The following is a 21,796-nucleotide window of genomic DNA, read 5'->3' as shown; positions in this document are numbered from 1 at the left end:
AAACTTTCTGGTATTTTTTCCCTCAGCTATATGAAAAGAGAAAGGCAGTTTGATGGCAAAAAAAAAAAAAAAAAGGCAGATAGAGCAGGGCTGGGATTTGACTTAGGAAAAGTACTTATGAAAATAAAAATTAAGCACTGCAGCCTCTAAGATCTCTGTGCCCAGGGCTTTAGGATTATACATAATGATAAGCTAGAGGGAAAAAATCTGTCAAAACCAACTAACCCAACAGATTAAAGACTATCATCAGGAATCCAAAACATATTTCATTCCTCAGAAAATAAAGGCATTTCAGACACAGCCATTTCATTCCTCAAAAAAATAAAGAGCATAACTCTTTCAGACCAAGCATAACACTTGTTAGAACTGCTACTTCTGAGAACAGACACAGTGGAAGGATGCCACCTACAGGCAGGAAGGAACTCAACTTGTGGAAACACACAAGTCCCACCTACCCAACAACCCAGAATAGGGTGTACTTTGCTGCATTTAATGGGAGGTTCGGTTTAGCCCAGAAGTATCAGTTGATTCAGTAACATACAGGCCTAAAGGCATTCTTCCTCCTGGTATTAGTTGTGGAGAAACAGTAAACCAAGACTACCATTTCTCTTGTTTACATTTTAGAGAATGATTCTGCATACAATCAATCTTCACTTAGTTTAGCTTTCAATTCTTAAGATCTGTTAACTAAGGTACCCTGGTCCTTTATAGAAAAAGCACAAACCAGATAGGAGAGCTTGGGCATTTACATCCTCTACCAACTAGAAAATAAAGGTGGACTATCAGCTGATCTTAAGAAGACTTATTCTACCATTAACACTGTACTACTCCGAACAGTCAGGAGATTACTTTCCAGAGCAGGACCAATGTCTAAGCAAGCAAGAAGGAAGATACCTCACGAGTTCTGTCAGCAGGCTCATAGTGGGACTTGGGCTCTGGGGTGTGGTAGCTGGGTTTGCTCCTTTCCTGTTGTGCCAGCGGCTGCTGCTGCGGGAGCTGCGGGAGCTGCGGATGCGGCCTCCTGTGGTCATGCTGTAGAGACAGGAGATATGCTTGTTCTTGTTGCAACTGCCTCTGGAGCCTCTCTGTCTGCCGGTGCTCCTCCATCTCCCGCCATCGGCACTCCTTGGAGAGGGAGAGGATAACACTAAATCTATGGGACACTGGAGAGCTCGCCTCTTCTCTGGATTTGTGCTTGACTCCCCCCATCAAGACAATCCCCTGGCCTCCCTTGTTTTATAACACAGCAAAATGGCTGGGATCTTACACAGAATATTACCTGTGGAGAAATATGATGGCTCTTGCTAAGTGTAACATCATTGGAGAGCATGAAAGAATTCAATTTAATGTTGATGTCAGTAGTGTGTATATTAGGTATAAATCCTACAGCATAAGCTGCATGTTCGCTGAATGTCAAGTCCTGTTCAACACCTTGTGTAGCTACTAAACAAGAACAGTTACTACCTAACAGTGACTTACTAATGGGAAGTAAATGAATAAATAAAAGCCACCTTGCACCGTACCCAAGCAGTCTGACCATAAAGGATGTCTCCATTTGAGCCTGGCTGCCCAAGGCAAAACCAAAAAGATCTGGTGATCACCACAGCTTGACAACTTGGGGAAGGGACAAACACGTCCTAGTGCTAGGGAACAGGACAGAGATGGGGCGTTACCAGTAACATGGCCTGCTCCTGGAGCAGCTGCTGCTGAAGGATTTCCAAGTGCCGCTGCTCCTCTTCTAGCTGTCGCCTGATATACTCCTGTCACACAGAAATTACCCAGCAATCAATTTATCCAAAAGAAAAATATTAGATCAACCTGCATGGAGCACCAAGAACTGCCACTCCAATCATCTTTGTGATAATTAACTCAGTGATAAATACCTAATCTAAAAACACTCTATTGCTAAGGATTTTCCCAAGATCTTCAAATTGACCAGTAAGATCCCAAGAGTTTTATACATTCCAATGATATATATGAAGGTCACTGAGGCGTTTCTGTTAGGACACCACTATCATATACAATGAAGAACTTTAGAATGCCATCCTCTTATAGATGATAGACTCCAGAAAAACTAAAACTAGGAAAATCAGAAGGTTCTAATTAATAAAAGTCTGCTTAATAATTATGATTTAATGCAAGAATGGCTCGTCAATTTTTGAAACCTAAAACTGTTTAACATAAAAGAAACATGACTTATGCTTTTTCTGATAATTCAGAGAAGGTACCTGGAGACTCTATTCTGAAAGCCATGGTCTGGGAACATCAGACTTGGACAACTCTCTACAAATAAACAGGCCTAAGCTCTTCAAAATGATGCATGCAGAAGTATGTGAGTGAGTGTGTGTGTGTGTGTATGAGTGTGTGAGGGATAAAGATGACTTTTATAAGAAGAGAATAACTAACAGGTAAACAAACCCAAAATACACCGCATAAAGAGGGAAAGACTGCATCTTAATGTTGCGTGCATATCATATCATATTATATCATTATTAGGAAAAGAGATCACGAAGCCTTGATCCCTCTTCCAGGAGGATCAGCTCTATGACTTACTATATACTCTCAACCTTCCTTTTTTTTTTTTCAGTCACTTCACTTGAAAAATGAGCAAAGATTTCTCCCAACTCTCATGTTTGTGTAAGGTTCAAATAGGAGACAGTTATGAAATAACACTGAAGAGCAAATGACATTTTAAGTAAAAGAAGTTTCCTTCCTCTTTGACAGTGAAAAAGGCTACCTACCCTGGAAGGGGAACAGACTAAGGGACACACAGAGAAATTTATTCTAAAATTCAGGTTATGCTTGTTTTTGTTTTGTGATGCTGGAGATCAGCCCCAGGACCTCGGTTACATTTCTGTAGTGTGTACAGCTAACCATCTCCTTCTTTCATGGCACATACCTTAAAATAAAAATAGTCATAGGTATAGGCTGAAAGGAGGTTTAAATTAACCAACAATTCTGGCTAAGAAAATGAAAGATAATACAGAAATCATGACATACGTAAATATCCATAGAGGCAAAAAAGCCAATGAGGGTGTGTGTGTGGGGGTGTGGTTATCCATAAAGTGGCAAAGATACCTGGTTCTGATTTGAGCATCATTCCCTTTCATTTATGCCTTACCCTGATGATCACACTATGCCAATAATTGCCTTTGCAATGGTCATGCAGGCTTACCCAATCTAAATGAGAAAAGGGACCTGTTTCCCAACTCATTCCTTCTTTTGAACAAAACAGAATTCTAGCTTGAAAGATCAAGTTATTATACTTATTTGTTTTCTGCCTTTAAACCACAGGGACAAACAGAAAAATCACATCTTATCCAAACCACAAAGGTCCTCCTGATGTACAATGAACATATAGAATACAACAAATGTATACAGATAGACACACTTAGGAATGAAGTGTGTCCTATAGCACTGTTAACATGGAAAACCTATTTTACAACAGAACAAGAAAAGCAGAGCAAAGCTGATTTTAGAATTTTTTCAAAAGAACTGCAGAATACTTGCTATTTACAAAATCTAATGACTACTAATTAATGATGCAGTAAACATCATACTCTCCTGTCACTATCAAATTATGAGAACAATCCCTAGGTAATTTTTTTGGCGGGGGGGGGGGGGGGGGAGGGGTGGTGTACCGGGGATTGAACCCAGAACTCAGGGGGCACTCAGCCACTAACCCACATCCCCAGCCCTTTTTTGTATTTTACTTAGAGACAGGGTCTCACTGAGTTACTTAGGGCCTCAATAAGTTACTGAGTCTGTCTTTGAGTTCCCCATCCTCTTGCCTCAGTCTCCAGAGCCGCTGGGATTATAGGTGTGCACCACCATGCCCAGCTAAAGTTGGTCCTTAATGTCCTCATATTTAATATATCACCCAAAATGAATAATGAGGTAGGTATTCAGTATTAGGAACTGATGAGTATTTATTGAAGGATATACTAGATTTGACCAAGTGGATTCTAAATTGTGAATATATTTCTTTAAGATGATTTATTTCTCAAATAACCTATTATAGGATTTTTCCCCAAAAGACTAGTTAAAAGCTTCTTATTTTAGAAATTATTTCCATAGAGTAGGACACTAGGATATCATGTAGCACTCTAAAAGTCACACTCTAAATTTTGTCCCAATAATTTGAGTCTTCAGATTGTTTCTCAAAATATTCCCTACCATATACATTCAAAGAATAAGATACACTAGTCTTTGATTACCTTCCTGTCCAAAGTACAATACACATAAGTGATAATTTTAATAACTGATTTTGAAAAGGATTAATATCAAATAAGGATGTTAATTATTGACTTTTCAATAATCAAAACACTATCTATATTGATATGCTGCAGTTTAACTTAATATTAATTAAAATATCTTAAGTGTATTTTTCTTAAATTAATAGGAATTATTTAATATTATAGATTGAACATAAAACTTTATGAATATGAATGCTCCAATTTGAATACCAAAATGTTTAGTTAAATTAAAGCAATGTTTTAATTTTATTCAAAATATTAATTAATGTAATTCTCATAGGCACACTATCATTGCTTCATTTTATAGATAAGGAAATGAAGATACAGATCGCTTAAAAAACTGAAACATAGGGCTGGAGTTGTAGCTCAGTGATACAGCACTTGTCTAGTATGTGTGAGGCACTAGGTTTGACTTTCAGCACTGCATATAAATAAAATAAAGGTCTATCAACAACTAAATATATATATTATATTTTAAACTGGAACAGAAAGTAATTGATGGAAACAGAGAGCATAAAGAACTGAGAGAAAAGTCAGGTCACACAGCTATAGGGTTCATATTTGGATTTTGTTGACTTACCACCTAACTGGAATTACATGATCTCCAAAGATATCTATACAATGGGCATTACTTCTATTTCCTATTGATTGCCATATTTCTCTATGCTTCATTATCACTAGGCTTATTAGTTATCAAATTTTCCAATTCAACTTTTTTTAATATGATTTTTTAATCTTCAATAACATCATTTTCATATTAAATGAGATCACCTCTTTTTTTTTCCCCCTCTAAGAAGGCTACTTTTTTTGGGGGGGGGTGGGGGCGGTTACTGGGAATTGAACTCAGGAGCACTCAACCACTGAGCCACATCCACAGACCTATTTTGTACTTTATTTAGAGACGGGGTCTCACTGAGTTGCTTAGAGCCTTGCTTTTGCTGAGGCGGGCTTCAAACTCATGACCCTACTGCCTCAGCCTCCTGAGTTGCTGGGATTATAGGCATGGGCCACCGTGCCGGGCTCCTAGGTAATTTCTTAAAAGCTGGTATTTCTTCCTCTTTGCAGTCCACAGGTAAATACATGGCCAGAATGTTAATAAAACACACACAGACACATATATAACATTATAGTTAAATGATCAATAATGCCAATACGGTAATAGATAAAAGAGTAGCACTGAAATTCCTATGAAAACATTAGTGATCAAGTCTCCAAAAAACCAGAGGCACATTATTAGTACCAAGGACAGTAGATTAGACATAGTTGGAAGTTATCACTATGGTTTATAAGTATTTTAAATGTGAATTTCAAATATTATTTAAATCGGTCCCCATTCATATAATTTTCTTTATTCAAAGTTCAAAACAAAGAACAATTAATTTAAACACTAGAAAAGCAGGGAAGCTGGGCATAGTCAATTTTTGTTTACAAAACTGGTTCACAAAACCAAATTTCTAAATACAGCTATCCATGCTATTAATAAAATCCTATAATTGAACCATGCAAAGTTGTTACTTTTTTAATGCTATATATGTATATATCAACTTATAAGCAAATACATCAAATATTCACTTAGTCTAAATTTTTTTGGAGACCACTGAGCTGATTCAAGGATTCTCTAAGATGTAATATCCTTGTCTTAAAAAAAAAAAAAGAAAAACCTTCTAAGACGACAAGAGACTCAACTTATTAGCATGCTTCCATGTGCTTCAGCATTTTCAGATGTCCAACGTTCTGAGTGTGTGTAGTATAGTATATGTGCATACGCATACACATGTGTGTACATTTTACCTCAAAACCCCCAGCTTTACTAAGTAACAATCTTCACAAATTAACGGCTACAGCACTATTGGACTCACCTGTTCTCTTTCCGCTCTCCTCTTCTCTTCTTCCGCACGTCTCCTCTCCTCCTCCTCTTTACGCCTTCTCTCCAGTTCCTCTAGACGCCTCTTTTCTTCTTGTTCTCTCCTTCGCTGCTCACGTTCTTGCTGCCTTCTAGCTTCTCGCTCTCTCCTTTGTTGCTGCATAAGTAAAAATGTGTAATTACCAGGGATCTTTCAGCTGTGTCTTCCAGAATAGTTTGCTAACCTGTCAGTTACTGATAATGTAGTGAAGTTCAAAGATCCCAATTCTACTGGGCAATTATTTCCACACTTAACCCCTTAGCCCTGTATCTAACAGCCTTTGCATAAATACTCATCAAAGATTCTATGTCTCTGTGAATACTTTTAGGGTTTTGATTTTGTTTTAATAACAATTATCCCCACTGCTCACTGTACCACAGCAATTACAAAACTACAAATTCTTTATTTTGGGGTTACTCTGTCATTAACAGTTCTTTGAGGCCATTAAGTCAGAAGAAAAATACATAAGGGAAAGGAATAAAGGAGGATACAGGACAACTGAAGGGAGCCAAGGAATAAAAAAGAAGAAAAGAAGCATGTATCAGAAAAGGAAGAAATGACATTAGCAAGAGTAACAGGCACCATCATCATTACTATGAATTTTAAAATGCAACCACTTAGCTCCTTCTTACTACTAAGTGCCTGGCACTGTGCTCAGTATTTGACTTTTTAAATTTCATTTACTTCACCTAATATCCTTCTCAAAACAACTATAAGTATCTCATTGCATCTCTACAGATGAGAAAACAGTTTAGAAAGTTAAATAACTTGCCCAATGTCACCAGCAGCAAGACACCAGGTGTAAAAGCTATTTTGCCTCTAAAGCTGATGCCCTTGACCACATACCACCCTGCATCTGTCAGCAGGTGCACACGGTGCACCAAGTCACCAAACTCACTTTATCCCTGCTCCATATAATCCTATAGTACAGAACACGAGAGCCAGCCACCAGCCTCTAAACTAACAGTTTCTCTCACATAGGGAAGTGAGAGTGTGGTGCTCAATATGGAGTCTAACACGGACCAAATCGTCCCATGAATATGAAAAATGACAGGCCCTTGGCCAGCACTGTCCAACAGAACTCTCTGGAGACAATGAGAATGTTCTGTTTCTGAAATGATCAATACTATAGTCACTAATGGCCCTAGTCATCAATACTGAGTGCCACTGAGCCCCTGAAATATAAGCAGCACAGAGGAAGAACTGATTTTTTTCACCTTTTCGTCTAATATCCCCCCAACTTTACCTCAAACGTTTATAGTTACTCTCGGTCTCCCAAATCAAGTTTGTGGCGACAGTGTCAGTTTGGTGTGTCTCAGAAATGTGCTGGCTGTGTGGCCTCTAGAGCTGTGCTGTTCAATGTTATAGCCATCAGCTACATTGGGACATTTTAAAGTGAAACTCAATTTTGAGTGAAATAAGATGAAAAACTCAGTTCTTCATCTATGCTTACGTCTCCCCCTTCTACCCCTGTCGGAATTACTGACACCTACTGTCCTTCACACATGCCCTCTGGTCAAATGTGCTTTGACTCTTTAAGTAAAAGCATTCATTCTTTCACTGGACACTAAGTTCCCCCACTATTAAAAAAAAAAAAAATGTATAGAATCCACTTTCTTGATTATTCCCAAGTGCACCAAGGGAAGGGCAACCAGCATGAGAGGAAATCTTGATTATTTCCTCTAACTAAATGCTGTTTGGAACCACCATTTGACCAGTTATCCCACTTACTGGTCTATAAACAAAAGACTTAAAAACGGCATAGTACCGTGACACAATCACATCAATGTTTTCAGCAGCTCAATTCACAATAGCCAAGCTATGGAAACAACCTAGAAGTCCTTGAACAGATGAATGGATAAAGAAAATGTGATATATATAGATAATGGAATACTACTCAGCCATAAAGAAGAATGAACTATGATATTTGCTGGTAAATGGATGGAACTGGAGAATATCCTGCTTGCTAAGTGTAAATAAGCCAATGCTAAAAAACCAAAAGCCAAATGTTCTCTCTGACTATGAATTCTAACTCAAAACAAAGGAAGTTGGGGAGGGGAATAATAGAAATCCACTGGATTAGATGAAGAAAAACATAGGAAAGGGAGTTTTCGGGGAATAGGAAAGATAGTAGAATTAAATGGTCATAACTTTCCTACCCTTGTATTTGAATATAAGAACAGGGTAACTCTACATCATGTAAAACCACAAGAGTGGGATCCTAAATATAATAAGTTCATTTTTTGTATGTATAATCTGCCAAAAGACACTGTCATATGTAACTAAAAAGAATTTTTAAAAAATGTTTTTTAGAATGCTCTTAACAAGTAACACACAGGATTTTTTCCAACATATTTGTCATCTAAATTTTTTAATAAAAATATTAAGTAGAAACTTTAAAATGTCAAAAGGAGACAGACTATATAGCTTATGTCAAAAACAAGCTGTCCAGGGTGGGGACACAGCTCAGTTGGTAGAGTGTTTGCCTTGCATGCACAAGGCCCTGGTTCAATCCCCAGCACCAAAACAAAACAAAAACAAAAACAAAAAACATAAGAAAAAAAAAAAAAGCTGTCCTATTTCCCTAACTCCCAATCCTTACTCTAAAAGGATAAGTATTTTTAAAGCTTTCAAATTTGCCCCTATTATTTCTATCTTCCTTTGTTTTTCCTCTTTCCACATTTTTTATTGGTGCATGATAGTTGTGCATAATGATGGGATTTGTTACACATTTGTACATATACACAATATAACAATATAACTTGACAATTATCACTTGCCAGCACATCCTTCTTTTTAAATAACTCACATATGGAGCTATTTTTAAATAACTTTCTACCTTAGACACCATCTATTGTACTACCCCATCCAGTCCATATTTCCAATGCAGTATGACAATTTCTGGATAAGTAAAAACTACATGCATGACTAAGACATGTATGACTAACTTTCCTTTTATTTTTTTCCAGAAGTTACTACTGCCTCTTTTTTATGTTGTTTTTTATTTGATTTTCATTGGATCTATAATAAAATTACTGAGTGCCTTGTATTTTTTTTTAAAAAAAAACTCCTTTCAATATTGTTGAAGAATTAGTCATTTTTTATCTTAGAGATTAAGACTCTATACCCTAAACCACTCACTGTTCTTCAGTAACTCTATATTTCTGACCATCAACTTCCTGGGAATCATTTTACACTCTCCTGGATAGGATCCTCTGTTACCTAGATCCCTTATGATTTTCTTATTTTGCTGGAACACATCCTCCAACAGCCTTGTGGGAAAGAGTGCAGAAGAGGTAAAGGCTGTGAAAACTGTCTCAAAATCTTTCTTTCCTCTCATGATATACTGACAATTTTGGCTAAGGAAATAATTTCTCCTCAGAATCTCAGAGGTAGAATGTTATCTTTTAGTTTCTCGTCCTGAATAATCTAAGACCATTCTAGTTTCCCTTTCCTACTATACTGACTGCTTCCCAAATGCAGCTTTTAGAACCCTCTTTTCTAGAATTTCAAGTGACTATGTTCCTTTACATGGTCCTTTTCTTCATTCATGTGCTATGTAACTGATGAATCTTTCAATCCAGAAACTGAGTTCTAGAAACTTTGTTTTAAATACTTTCTGTACATTGTCCCATCATATTCAATTCTAGGGTGTCTATTAAACAGAAGTTGACCTCCTGTATTACTGATTTTACTAATCAAATGTATCTCCCTCCTTTCTAAGATTTAAATGAAGAATTCTTTTCATAAATAATCTTGTTTCATGAATAATCTTTTCTCTAAGGATAAGATTTTGTATAAATGCATGTGTATATGCATTAGGTGCATCCTATTTTAAGTTCCTTTTTGTATTTGTTTTGAAATTTTTCATGTTAAAGACTTTTCTTAATGTTTGTAATCTTGGCTATATACTTACTAAAATGTGAGTATGCCAAAGATACTAAAAGACACTAAAATGCAAACCATAAGGGTTAATAGATGGACCACATCTGGCAACTATGATCATTTCATGGAAGCCTCATTTCCTTGCAAATGGCCAGTAAGGTCCAGAGAAGAATCTTCACAATATTCTGGGAATCATCCCAATATCCTTCTGGAGTTGAAGAAAGGATATGGTTGAAATAGGTGGCATTTGTAGTAAGTGTGACTGTCAGCACCCTGGGGACTGAGTGAGGTGAGCACATCTGCAATCACATTGATCAGGAGATTTTCACTAAATGCCTTTTTTGCTGTACATCCCTTGGCATTCTCAGCTGTGCCCGATTTCTCCATGTTCTGAGTTCCTTTTGCTCCCTTTCCCAGGGAGAATACACGTGGCCCTGCTGAGGTGCGAGCACAGTGGCCTGGCTGCACAGTCTGTGAAGTCTTAGCTGTCCTCTATTTCCCCCACCTTCAAAAAAAAATCCTGCTTTCAGCCCACCTACTGCTTCCCACTTCTGACTCTTCCAAGATTTGTACTAAGAATCAGCCTTCTTCCATGCATTAATTTCCACAATTAGGTCTCTTTTCTGCTTTTTAAAAAAATCCCTGTTGTTTATGTTGTTTTTTACTTTTTCAGTCATTTCAGAGGGACTTCTCTATGAAAGTTTCTGTTCCATTGTTTTTCAAAGTCAATATAACTAAATATTTATTCAGTTAACTAAAATAATTAAAATTTATTATTTACTCAAAAGACATTAAAAAAGGAAATAAACAACATCTCAAAAAAAAAGGACAAATCTATCTAAAAAAATCTCAATTAGCAACCAAAAGCTTCCAAAAGGCCTTTTCCTTCTTAATTTCATGTGAAATCTTAAGGCCTTAGTAAATTGCTTTTTCATTTTTCCCCCGTTGTAAATCATCTTCACAAGAAGAATGCATTATTTTGTGGGGAGATCAGTTATAGGGCCTCACACATGCTAGCCTGTACTCTAACAAGGAGCCACTCCCTCAGCCTGTGCATTCCTTTTTTTTTCCTAATCAAATCTCACCCTCACACCAAGCATATGACATCCAAAATAAAGACTGCTGTGACTTTACCCCATGCTTGGTAGTTAGAGTAATAAAAGATTCAAGAATTCATCCAAAGATGAAATCTAATCAAATACTAAAGCAATCAGTTCAAGATCACCAAGTAAGTGCACAAAGGCCTGAACATTCACTGTCGCGTTGCATAATGCCTCATGCTTCAGCAGCACACTCTACGTCTCAGGGTATCATACAAAGTCCTTTGAAGTATTCTGAGTGGCTTGGGACTCAAATTCAAGCTTTGAAGTGCAAGGGCCACTTTCAAGCAGGAATAAATTTGAATGGACCCTTTCTAGAGGTACACACAGGACTATGAATGACTGACCTACCTATTTGAAAAAATATTTACTGATTAAGTCCCAGGGTACACGAAGATGAATTAGAAGCAAGCCCTCTCCTCTAAGTCTTATGGTAGGTAAGTTACATACATTAGAAAACTTCATAAGGCAACATGGAAAGTGCCCTACTTCCCAAGATTAGCCTATTCAGCACATCCTGGCTAGGAGATCAACCTGCTGACAAGGCCAATGGGCAAAGCAGATGATGGTTACTTACTCCTCTTCCCACATTATGCTCTGATTTTCAAAGTGTAGATTGGAACAGGAGCAAAAATTCAAACTATCAATCACAAAGCCACTCTAATGAGAACAAACTCTCCATTGCAGGGGGAGAGGGGCACATCAGGATATAGGCACAGTCAGGAACCATTAAAGTAAGAAAACCTACATTAAATTTATCTGAATAATTATCACGAAAACCTGGCTTCTTGCATCACAATCTCAAAACAGCCAAAAATGAAACATACACCATCAACATCAATCCTTAGTGAATTAACCAAATGCCTGTCATTTCAAATAACAAAACCCTGGGGAATCTAATGAATACATCTTTTCAGGTTATCCTACTAAAAATAACAAACATGTTATAATCCTTTGAAGATTTTACAAACTGATGTCATTATTTTCTTAAATCATTTTTTTCTTTTAAACAAAAATCAAACAAATTGAAAAACTGAATGTGCTATAAAGTGATTTCCAAGTCTCTTAAATTATAAAAAGATTTCCTTATTACTTAAACTTTCCCAAGCATGCCTAAGTAAATATGTACTTTTCCTGCAATGCTTTAATTATTCAAGTTCCCTTTCTAGTTTGGTATTTAAAGCAATGCTTTCATCTCATAATTCTGAAAACTTTTCTAAGTCACACTGAAAATAAGGCCCATTTAAATATACTCCCCTGGATTTACTTGCTTTAATGGAAACTAGCAAACTTCAATAGACCAAGTCATTCTTCAGATTCAGCTATTTCTAAAGGTTTGAGGTCACATCACTGCGCACATATACTAAAAATGCTTGATTTTTTTTTTTTTAATATACAAGTTCTGATGAAGCCATGGTGGAGAAACTACTTGCTTCTCTTCTCCCCAAAGACAACTCTTCTCCATCTTGAGACAACAAATAATATTTGCTGAATTAAACTAACTCTGAAAAATTTAACCAATCACTAGGCTAGGTGCCAAGAGAACTTTTAAGAACTTTTAAAGATGTTCTTAAAAACAAGAATTTGCAAAAACAACTACTGAGTCACTGACTGGACATAAATCAAGGCATTAGCCATAGGGTCACTGGCTGCTTGGTCACTAGAATTACTACATATATTACAGTTGGAACTGTGAAAAAGTAGCACTGTGCCAACACAGTACTCCTGATGTTAGATTCTAGTGATTTGTAAAAACAAAGGCCTTTTCTGTAGGCAATGTAAAATGAAGAAATGTTTTTTCTTTCTTTAAAATCCATGAATCACTTCTGGAAAGTCCTTGAGGTAAAGAAGTTCAAAGCATTCCTTCTAAGGTTTCAGAGTCAAGAAACATAAAACAAATACACAGTACAGTTTCTTAATTTTTACGGAAAAATGTGGTTTTGCTAGTGCTAAAACTTAAAAGAAAATATTTTTTCTCCTTCTTGCCTTTGTTTTTAATTTCTCTCACTTTCACCAAACTATAACCTTAGAAGTGCACATACTTCCTGTACCCTTCACTTGAGGGAAGCAGATTCTCTAAAATCACAGTGTCACCTGAGATTCCAGTGTTATACACTTTGCAAGGAAAGATCATAAAGGCAGGAGATTATCTTATAGTACCCACAGAAAGGATGTGAGGCAGGAGGATTTAAGAATCACATCAGCAGTCTTCTAAAATAGAAAAGACACACAAATAGTAGAAAAAGTGATCCACAGATCAATAAGTGAAGTTCCTCGCTTGGCCTCAATGGCAAATATTTTAAGTCTTCAGAGTATATATGGTCTTCACGAGAATGTGACTGAAATGGGATTGAAAATTTTGGGATTTATTTATTTATTTATTTCTGAGGTGCTGGGGATTGAACCCAGGGCCTTGTGCATGTGGGGCAACTACTCTACCAACTTTGCTATATCCCCAGCTGGAATTTTTTCTAAAGGATAAGATCTAGAAACATCAAATACAAATTTAGATTAACATGATTTTTGTACAATTTGATTAAAATTTTTTTAAGAATGTACTATTATGAGGGCACAAGGCTTACTAAAAACAAATCATCTCTAGAAACTTTTCTTTTTCTTTTAATAATCTGTCTCCATGAGATCAAAATAAAGACATACAAACCAGCAGACATGATTTTTAGTTATATACATAACAGGTTCAAAATCATACCCCAAGTAAAACTAATATAAGCTTATCTTAGCTTGAGGATCAGGCTTTCTCTGGGACACCATTTTAATATTTTTTATTAAACTTAAGATAAACAATGAGGATCGAACCTGGGCCGCACGCATGCCAGGCGAGCGCGCTACTGCTTGAGCCACATCCCCCGACCAGCACACACTAATCTCATGTTAAAATTCTGTGTTCTTTATTCTTAAATATTCTGCATCCCTTAACTTAAACATATATATAAAATATAAAAGTCACTTTTTGTTTGTTTATTTTTATGGTACTGGGGATGGAACCCAGGACCTCATGCATGTGAGACAAGCAAACCAACACTGAGCTACATCCTCAACCTAAGAGTAACTTAAATACTCCTTTGAAGTAAGTTAAGGCTTTTGGAGAAAAATGTTTTCATGTGAAAAAGTCTGAAGTTTCCAAAAAACATAACCATACAAACTGGAACCTAGAGGCCAAGAATGGAAAAGAAATGAGGTCAAGCCTGAGCAAGCCAACTTAACCTCAATGGAAACACTGCACAAAGCTCATCTGACGCCATCTCTGGGACACCAATGCTCTGCATCTCACAGTATGTCCATGAGTAACTGTAGGGCAGATCCTCAAAGTTTTTACAAGGAAGGAAAACATTTCTAAGACCTCAAGAATGTGAAGGCCTGCCAGTCCAAAGCACAAGCTTTCCTTTAGAAGTTCTTTGAATAGCTACACAGAGGATGGGTATTATCTCAGTGGGCTACAGACAACACGCCTTGGAGTACCTGGCTACCAAGTGAATATGAAAGAGAAAAGAACAGTGTGGACATTTTTATTTTCTACCTCTTCTAGCCTCCGCCTCTGTTCTTTCTGCTGCTCGATTCGTTTCTGTCTCTCTGCCAGCAGCTGCCTTTTATACTCTTCCTGCTCCCGGAGCTGTTGCTCCTGCAATAGTTGCTGTCTCCGGAGAGCCTCAGAGCGTTCCTTGTTCTCCTGTTGCAGTCTCAGGAAATCCCGACGGAGAGTAGACTCACCAGGCACGTTGACAATGGAACTGTAAGAGGAAGCAGGGCTTTCATGGTTATGTGCACATTACCCTGACCTCTAGGAAAGGTAGCAATTCTGGTATCCTAATCCCTTTCTAAATTCATTCCTAATGGGAGTCCCCAACTGACCCTAGAAGTTAAACTAAAACATCCATAGGAATGACTGTTACTTACAGCTCAATAGTCCCACATCTTCTTTTACCATTTAGGAGCATCTTAAAAATTCTATCCTACATGTTTGCTTAACAAAATATTTCTCTTATTAATCCAAACTCTGTAAAATGAAAGGTTACACGCAACTTCACTTCACTGTCTTGCCCCTTGTTTTCCATCAGTAAACAAAAATATCAGGGCAGTCTTCAGTACTAACTGTTCCTTCATCTTCACCTTGTCAACTACCACGTCCTGTCATGTATGTCCTCCCCCAGTTTTTGTGTTCAAGTCATCAGCTGCACTCCATGGGTCTCATGAATTAGCCATTGCAGATAAATTAACCAGCGCCCATCCTAGCCTCTCTATTTCTCACCTTCCACGCTACCCAAAATATCATAGCTAACAAATCTCCTACAATTGCCTCTTATTCAATCATTCTCCAACCCCAAAACAATTTTATATATCCTGTGAAATCAGTTCGAACTCCTCTAAACTTTTCAGTTTAGAATAGATTCAAATCTTTTCCTACAGTAAAAAGCAAAATGTTGTTTCTTTAATAAAGTCTCTTCTCTGAACAAACCCTCATTTTCAAACACATGGCTCCTGCAGTGATGTCATGAATGGGTGTCAGGAAAAACATCACTAAAATCCAAAAATCCTTTACTCTTTGATTGATGTTCTTACGAAGTTCACCTTACCAGTTTTAACTCCTCAATCTTTGTATACTGCACCGTAGGAAGCCAAAAATAAATCAAAACATAAAATGGATCAGTGCAGAACACACCTTAACACAGGAAATCAAATGCTGGTGACCCCATTTGTGAGAGGAGCAAAAAATGGGGGATGGGGGGTTTGGGGAAAGACTGCATAGTTTTTCAATGCAGGCCATGATTCTGCCTCATTCAAAATAAATATCCTTGAAGATTTTGCTGAGAAGAGCTCCAGATGACACAAAATTGGCCTTATGAGCAGGACAATTCACTGAGTGTGGGACTGATCTTCCCAGTGTAAGGCCTGCATTATCTGTGCCTTCTGGACCAATAAATAGCAGGGACAAAGTCTCCTGTCCAAGTTCAACACAGCCATGCACAATTCCAAGTTACTAGGTAGGGATTAATATGTAATCCTTGGTTTAAAAAAGAAAAAAAAAAACCAACCGTGGGTAATGAGATGTTTATAGGAATTTGTCAAAAAAAAAAAAAAAAAAAAAAGAGAGAGAGAGAGAGAGAGAGAAATGGGAGATAGCAAGGCACTTTTCAAGGTAATTTAAGACTCCTTCCTATTACCCATGAGCCTTCTAAAATCCTGGCATCAGCACCAAGTGCAGTCTATGAACAGAGGCTGTGCCTTTACCTTGGCTCTCCTTCCTGTTCAGGCACTTCCTCCTCTTCTTCCTCACTCCCGCTGTACTCGTATTCAGTTTCATCTATGAAGACAAGGACAAGACAATTGGGACAGCTCATATCCTGACTCGTGCCTACACACGCAAGTATCTCCAAGAGCATTATGACAAAATATTAAAAATCCTTGAAGGTTTTGCTGAGAAGAGCTCCAGATGAATGAAATCAAAGTGACTAGAGCACCAGCAAATTCACAGAAGTTTATTCTGATGCCAAAATTGAAAAGAAACAGATTGAGCTACAGAAACTAACCAAAACAACCAAGAAAATTTGTTTGGTTATTTTTAAATACTGGAGATCCATTGGGAGTACAGCAGAGAGAAAGGTTTGCTAGGTGGACAAAAAGTGAAGCATTATGTAGTAAGAAAACAAAATCAAATATTCCCACAATTTATAAGAATTAAACCAGGGAAAAACGAACCAAACAATATAGCAAGTGGATGGGGAAAAAAGCTGCTCAACTTAAGACTAGACTGTAATCAAAAGTTTCAACATGAATAATTCATTTTCACTTCCACAAGTTTTATTTCATTTTCCTAAAAGTAGTAGGCCATTTTACAGGTCCCATTACAAATGTCAGTATTCAACTTTCAGTGAGCCATTTTACTCCAAAGAGCAATCAAAACCACAGAAGCTGAAGAGACTTAAAAGTCTACACACAAACAACACAAAAAAAATACACCTGTGCTTTCTGTCAGGTATACAAGATGAAAATCAGTTTCCTGGTGAGAAAAACAGGCCTAAGGACTTAAAATATGATTTAAGACCAATTTGTCAATCTGTACATATGACGTTGGTTCTTCCCTATTTTTTAATTTATTTTTTGGTTAGACACAATATCTTTATTTTGTTTATTTATTTATTTTTATATGGTGTTGAGGATCGAACCCAGGGCCTCACGCACACTAGGCAAGCACTCTACTGCTGAGCCACAACCCCAGCCCAAGTTACATAATTTTAATAGACTGATAGATACATGCCACCCTCTAAGGGAAATTCCAACCTAAATTATCACTGGAATCTTTTAAATGAGTACTTCATTATTTTTAAAATTTTGTACTATAAACCAGTAATTACTAACAAGAAGCTGAGGGTTTGTAGAAGGTGAATGTGAAAAGAAAATAAGCTGTTGTGACTTAAAGTTAAGAAAAAAAGGTTAGGCACACTACTGTTTACATTGGCAAAATGTAAAAGATGAGGGATACTTGAGGTGATCCAGGGTAAGTACTTAATTAACACCTGGTACACAGCAAGACTATTAGCTGTTATGATTAAGTAACAGGAAAATCATCCAATATAAAAATAATATTTGCCACAAATAGGGCTACCCTGTCAACTGTTAAAAAAAAAAAAAAAGACTTGTTTTCAACTTTTAGTTCACTTTGTTACAATCACATAATTCTATACACAAAGCTTAATTACTTTTATGACTGAATACATCAGTGGGAAAAAGAACACCAATCAAGGCTTCACTAAGAATATCTAAGTTGTCCAAGATGCAAATGAACATGCAAAAAGCTCCATAGAGGCTCCAGGATGACTCTGACCAACTCTCTTTCTTTGGCAGTGCTAAGAATTGAAGCCCAGGATACCTCATGAATGCTAGGCAAGCACTTAACTATGAGCCCAGCCCCTGACTAATTCTCTTTTGCCTTGGACTTGCTCTCTTTAGTTTCTTGTTTGACCTTGAAATGTATTTTAAATTTTTTTTTTAAATTTCATGAATGGAATGCAGTTATGCAAATGCTGTTCTGTGAGGTTAGTGTAAAGTCACTAGGAGCCCAAAGATAAGGCAAGTTCTGTACCTTGCTAGACAGAAGGAAAATGGGGCACGCCAGGCAGGTTTACAGAAAGAAAGTAAAGATGCTGGGACAGAAGGGAACCCTCAGTAACTCATATAACAGAATGTTTGTGTTGTGCAGAAGTAAGAGAAAAGTGAACCATGCCTAAGCATACCACCTGTAGCAAAGTAAAGCAGCAGGAAACCCTGGTTCCTGAGCAGGAGAATAATATGGGAACACTGTTATGATGATGGTCCAAAACCCCAAGTGAAGGAAACTGTAAGAACATTCAATATGAAGTAAAATGAATAGCGCCACTGATGTGCTGCCAAGGAGAGACAGGAAAAACATCCCATCAAACATCCGATAAAACTGGTGTTAACTTGGGACACACCATACAGCTCTGGCTGCTCAGATCCTAGGCCAGATCACTGTACTGCACAGCAGAGACAAACTATCTGAGAACTGGCCAAGTGAGAACCACCTCACAGCTAGGGAAGGAGTGGCAAGAACCTAAAAAGAAAAATTTTAAATGATGAAAATAAAAACAGATTTAATACCTTTTTCTCCTCTCTTCTTTCTGGTTCTGTCTATATGATCCTTAAGTTGGATTCTAACTTGCCTTTCATTTGGTTGATCCCTTATAAAAGGATGTTTCAAAAGCTGCTCTGTGGAGGGCCGCTGCATGTAATTCTTCACTAGACATCCTTCTATAAAACTAAAAAATTTCTTTGACCTGTAAGAGGAAGTGAAAAATATCATCAAATTTCTGTCACAAAGAGCAAAGTTCCAAAATATCAGTAACTTGTAAACTTGAAAACAAAGATTTTCAGGATCCACTATGAATACTCTGCAAATGCACAGGAACAATACAAGAATGCAAATAGGAACTCAGGTCCTTGGTGATCAGGAGCATGATTTTAACAGTTTAAAGAATTATACCATATTACTGACAACACACTACAAAGAGCGTTGTGAAGGAAATCAGGTTTAAATGTACTGGATTTAAATCTAATGTTGCTCACTAAGCACTAAGCCATGGGTAGGAGAAGCAGGAATAGGGGGAGGTCTTTGTTAATATGAAGTCAAACACAGGACAGATATACCTTGACACCTAAAAGATGAGGACAGACACAGGGGCAAAGAAGCCTTGCATTGACAAAATGCTGGGACTCTTACACCTGTTCATTTGACACTTCAACCAGATTTCATTTGGCTTAATATACAAAGGTAGGAATGACAGTTTTGAGAGGGCAACGACTTTGCCACCCTTACTATCAGCCACTTTTAGCTTGACCTTGGTCTTCTCTTATTCACAAGGACTCTCCAGCCCTGCCCTTAGCTAAGATACTCTCACCCACTCTGTTTTGAGACACACCTATCAGGTCTTTTGCTAAGTCTTTCCTGGCAACATTTTATCCTACATACCCCAAGACAGGAGACTTTTCTGGGGTTATCTGCACTTAACATACTGAACACTTTTAAGCTTCTGTCTCCTTTACTGGTTTGAAATAGTTCAGGCAGGAACAGTTCTCATTTTTTTTTAAACTTATTAGCAATGCTAAACTCTAAGCATGGCATACCACAAAAGGTATGTAATAAATTTTTGTTGAATGAATGAAATATTCAGTCTTTAGAAATATGATTTAAAAAATTAATTTGGTTCTTTCATTGTTTTAAAGAATCACTTTAATTATTTTTTATTTCTATTCAAACTTACTATTTTTTCAATTCAACAAATATTTATATATGTATTTGTTTATGGTAGGCTCTATAAGAAATGTACATAGAAACAGAGAAAATTTAGGTATACCCAATAGCAGATATATAATCAAACTTACGGAAGAGAAAAAGCAAAAACTACTACAGTGGGTTAGACATCAAGAAAAAGCAGATGTTTGATATGCCAAAGATGAGAGAGAAAAGACAACATGAAGGAACAATACAAACAAAGGGGCAAAAATATCAGAGAATAAGAAGTCATTTTCTGAGATTACTATGAAAGTGGAGAAGAATGTGGAAATATGTTAGAATTGGCTCAGAGAAAGGCTTCAACATCAAAGAAGGTGTTTAATGAGAAACATGGGAAATTTAGAGAATACTATAAAATGGAATGCTCTAACTCAGAGATCCCTAAATCCTGCTGCCCTTGGGGATCATTTCAAGGAATTTATTAAAGATACAAATACATGAATCATTCCCCACACCAAACACTGGAGTCCTGAGTGAAAAGATTCCAAAGGAATTTTTGTGTACAACAACCAACCTTCAGGAATCAACCATCTATAATATTTTCTTTAAAAATCAACAATCAATTCTGCTGGAAGAGACGTTATTAATCATCTTTTTAATCACCATTTCTCCAGGAAACAGTAATAGAAATATACATCTGGTAGACAGCAAAATAGCAGTCTCAAAGAAAGGTTTTATGTCTGTAATCCTCTAACCCCTTTAGAATACCTGGGTAAAATGAGAACAGTGGTGTGAATGGATGATCATGGAAGTCTGGTGTTAAGAAAAGAATCCAGGAAGCATTTCTCTCTACCGATCACAACCTACACCACAATATTTTTACATCATTGTATATTGTACACATTGTACACAAAACTGCAAGTAATGGACAGAATAATCAGAGTGTGAGGTACCCTGAAGACAGAGCATTAATTTAGTAATCCTCCCAGTAAAAACTCCCTTCAATAAAATATGACAGGGGAAAGAAAAAAGAAAAACAAGAATCACTTGGTTTAGGATGAGCTAGATAAAAAATTATTACTCCACCCCCTACCTTACTCCTAAGTGATATCCACTGTACACACTTGGTGTCCCTGGAGCTGCCTATCCATGATGCCAAAAGTTATCATATCTTAACACAGTGGACCAATCAAACTAAGATCTTTGCAATTGTGTGGCCTTTGACAACCTCTCTAAAACTGGTAAATGGAATTAGATGGCCTCAGTTATCTGGAATCCAATGCAGTTAAAGATACTGCATAAAGAATGAGAAAATCCAGCTAGAATAAAGATGGGGAAGTAAGAGTAAACTGTGTGAGGACCCAAAAAGTGAGGAAAAGGAGAAGCACAAAGGAAGCTGGGGTGAAAATGTATGTACATGTCTATACCCCAGAGGGGAAAAGAAAACTGCAAAAGATCAGAAAACGAGCAATCAAGAGCAGAGTAGACAGGAATAACCAAAAGAACAAATCCTGAATGGAAGACTCGGAGACTTTGTGCATATTTCAGAAGAGACAAAATCCTAAGGGAAAAACATTAATTGGAAAACTAATAAGAATAGTTTTAAAAAGACGAAAGGTTGGGGGTAAGAGAGAACCAGCAGAGTACAGAAGGTAAGCATCAATAAAGATAGATAAGCACAAGAAACAGGAAGGAAAACAGAGAAAGGAAGAAAGGCCTACATATATGTCTGAGGAGCCTGAGTGTAGACAAGACCTGATAAAAAAAAGATTCAAGAAAAAAAGTTCAGGAAGGAACAAGTGAAAAAAAACTCTTGGGGTTGGGGTCGGCAATATCCGGGGCCTGGCCCCCTCCCTTAAAGATTTTAAAATTCACCCAAACACA

General features: G+C 37.1%; 1 protein-coding gene across 18 annotated transcripts in view; it reads right to left on the bottom strand.

Moving 5' to 3' along the window:
- Window positions 1–21,796, bottom strand: part of Map4k4 (mitogen-activated protein kinase kinase kinase kinase 4) — a 183,139-nt gene that overhangs the window by 34,384 nt on the left and 126,959 nt on the right. For 9 of the 18 annotated variants that reach the window (XM_077791998.1, XM_026408598.2, XM_026408601.2 and 6 more), the window contains exons 10-15: window positions 18,781–18,956; window positions 16,393–16,465; window positions 14,684–14,894; window positions 6,116–6,277; window positions 1,674–1,760; window positions 895–1,125 (exon numbers count right to left, since the gene is read on the bottom strand). In XM_077791998.1, the coding sequence (XP_077648124.1) occupies window positions 895–1,125; window positions 1,674–1,760; window positions 6,116–6,277; window positions 14,684–14,894; window positions 16,393–16,465; window positions 18,781–18,956 (940 nt within the window). The remainder of the gene's footprint in view (window positions 1–894; window positions 1,126–1,673; window positions 1,761–6,115; window positions 6,278–14,683; window positions 14,895–16,392; window positions 16,466–18,780; window positions 18,957–21,796) is intronic. The other 9 variants (XM_026408599.2, XM_026408606.2, XM_077792000.1 and 6 more) reach the window with 1 other exon arrangement.

The sequence above is a fragment of the Urocitellus parryii genome, chromosome 12 (assembly GCF_045843805.1).
Source record: "Urocitellus parryii isolate mUroPar1 chromosome 12, mUroPar1.hap1, whole genome shotgun sequence".
NCBI classification, from domain to species: Eukaryota; Metazoa; Chordata; class Mammalia; order Rodentia; family Sciuridae; genus Urocitellus; species Urocitellus parryii.
Note: the sequence above shows the minus strand (reverse complement) of the source record. Positions and strands in the feature narration are given on the sequence as shown.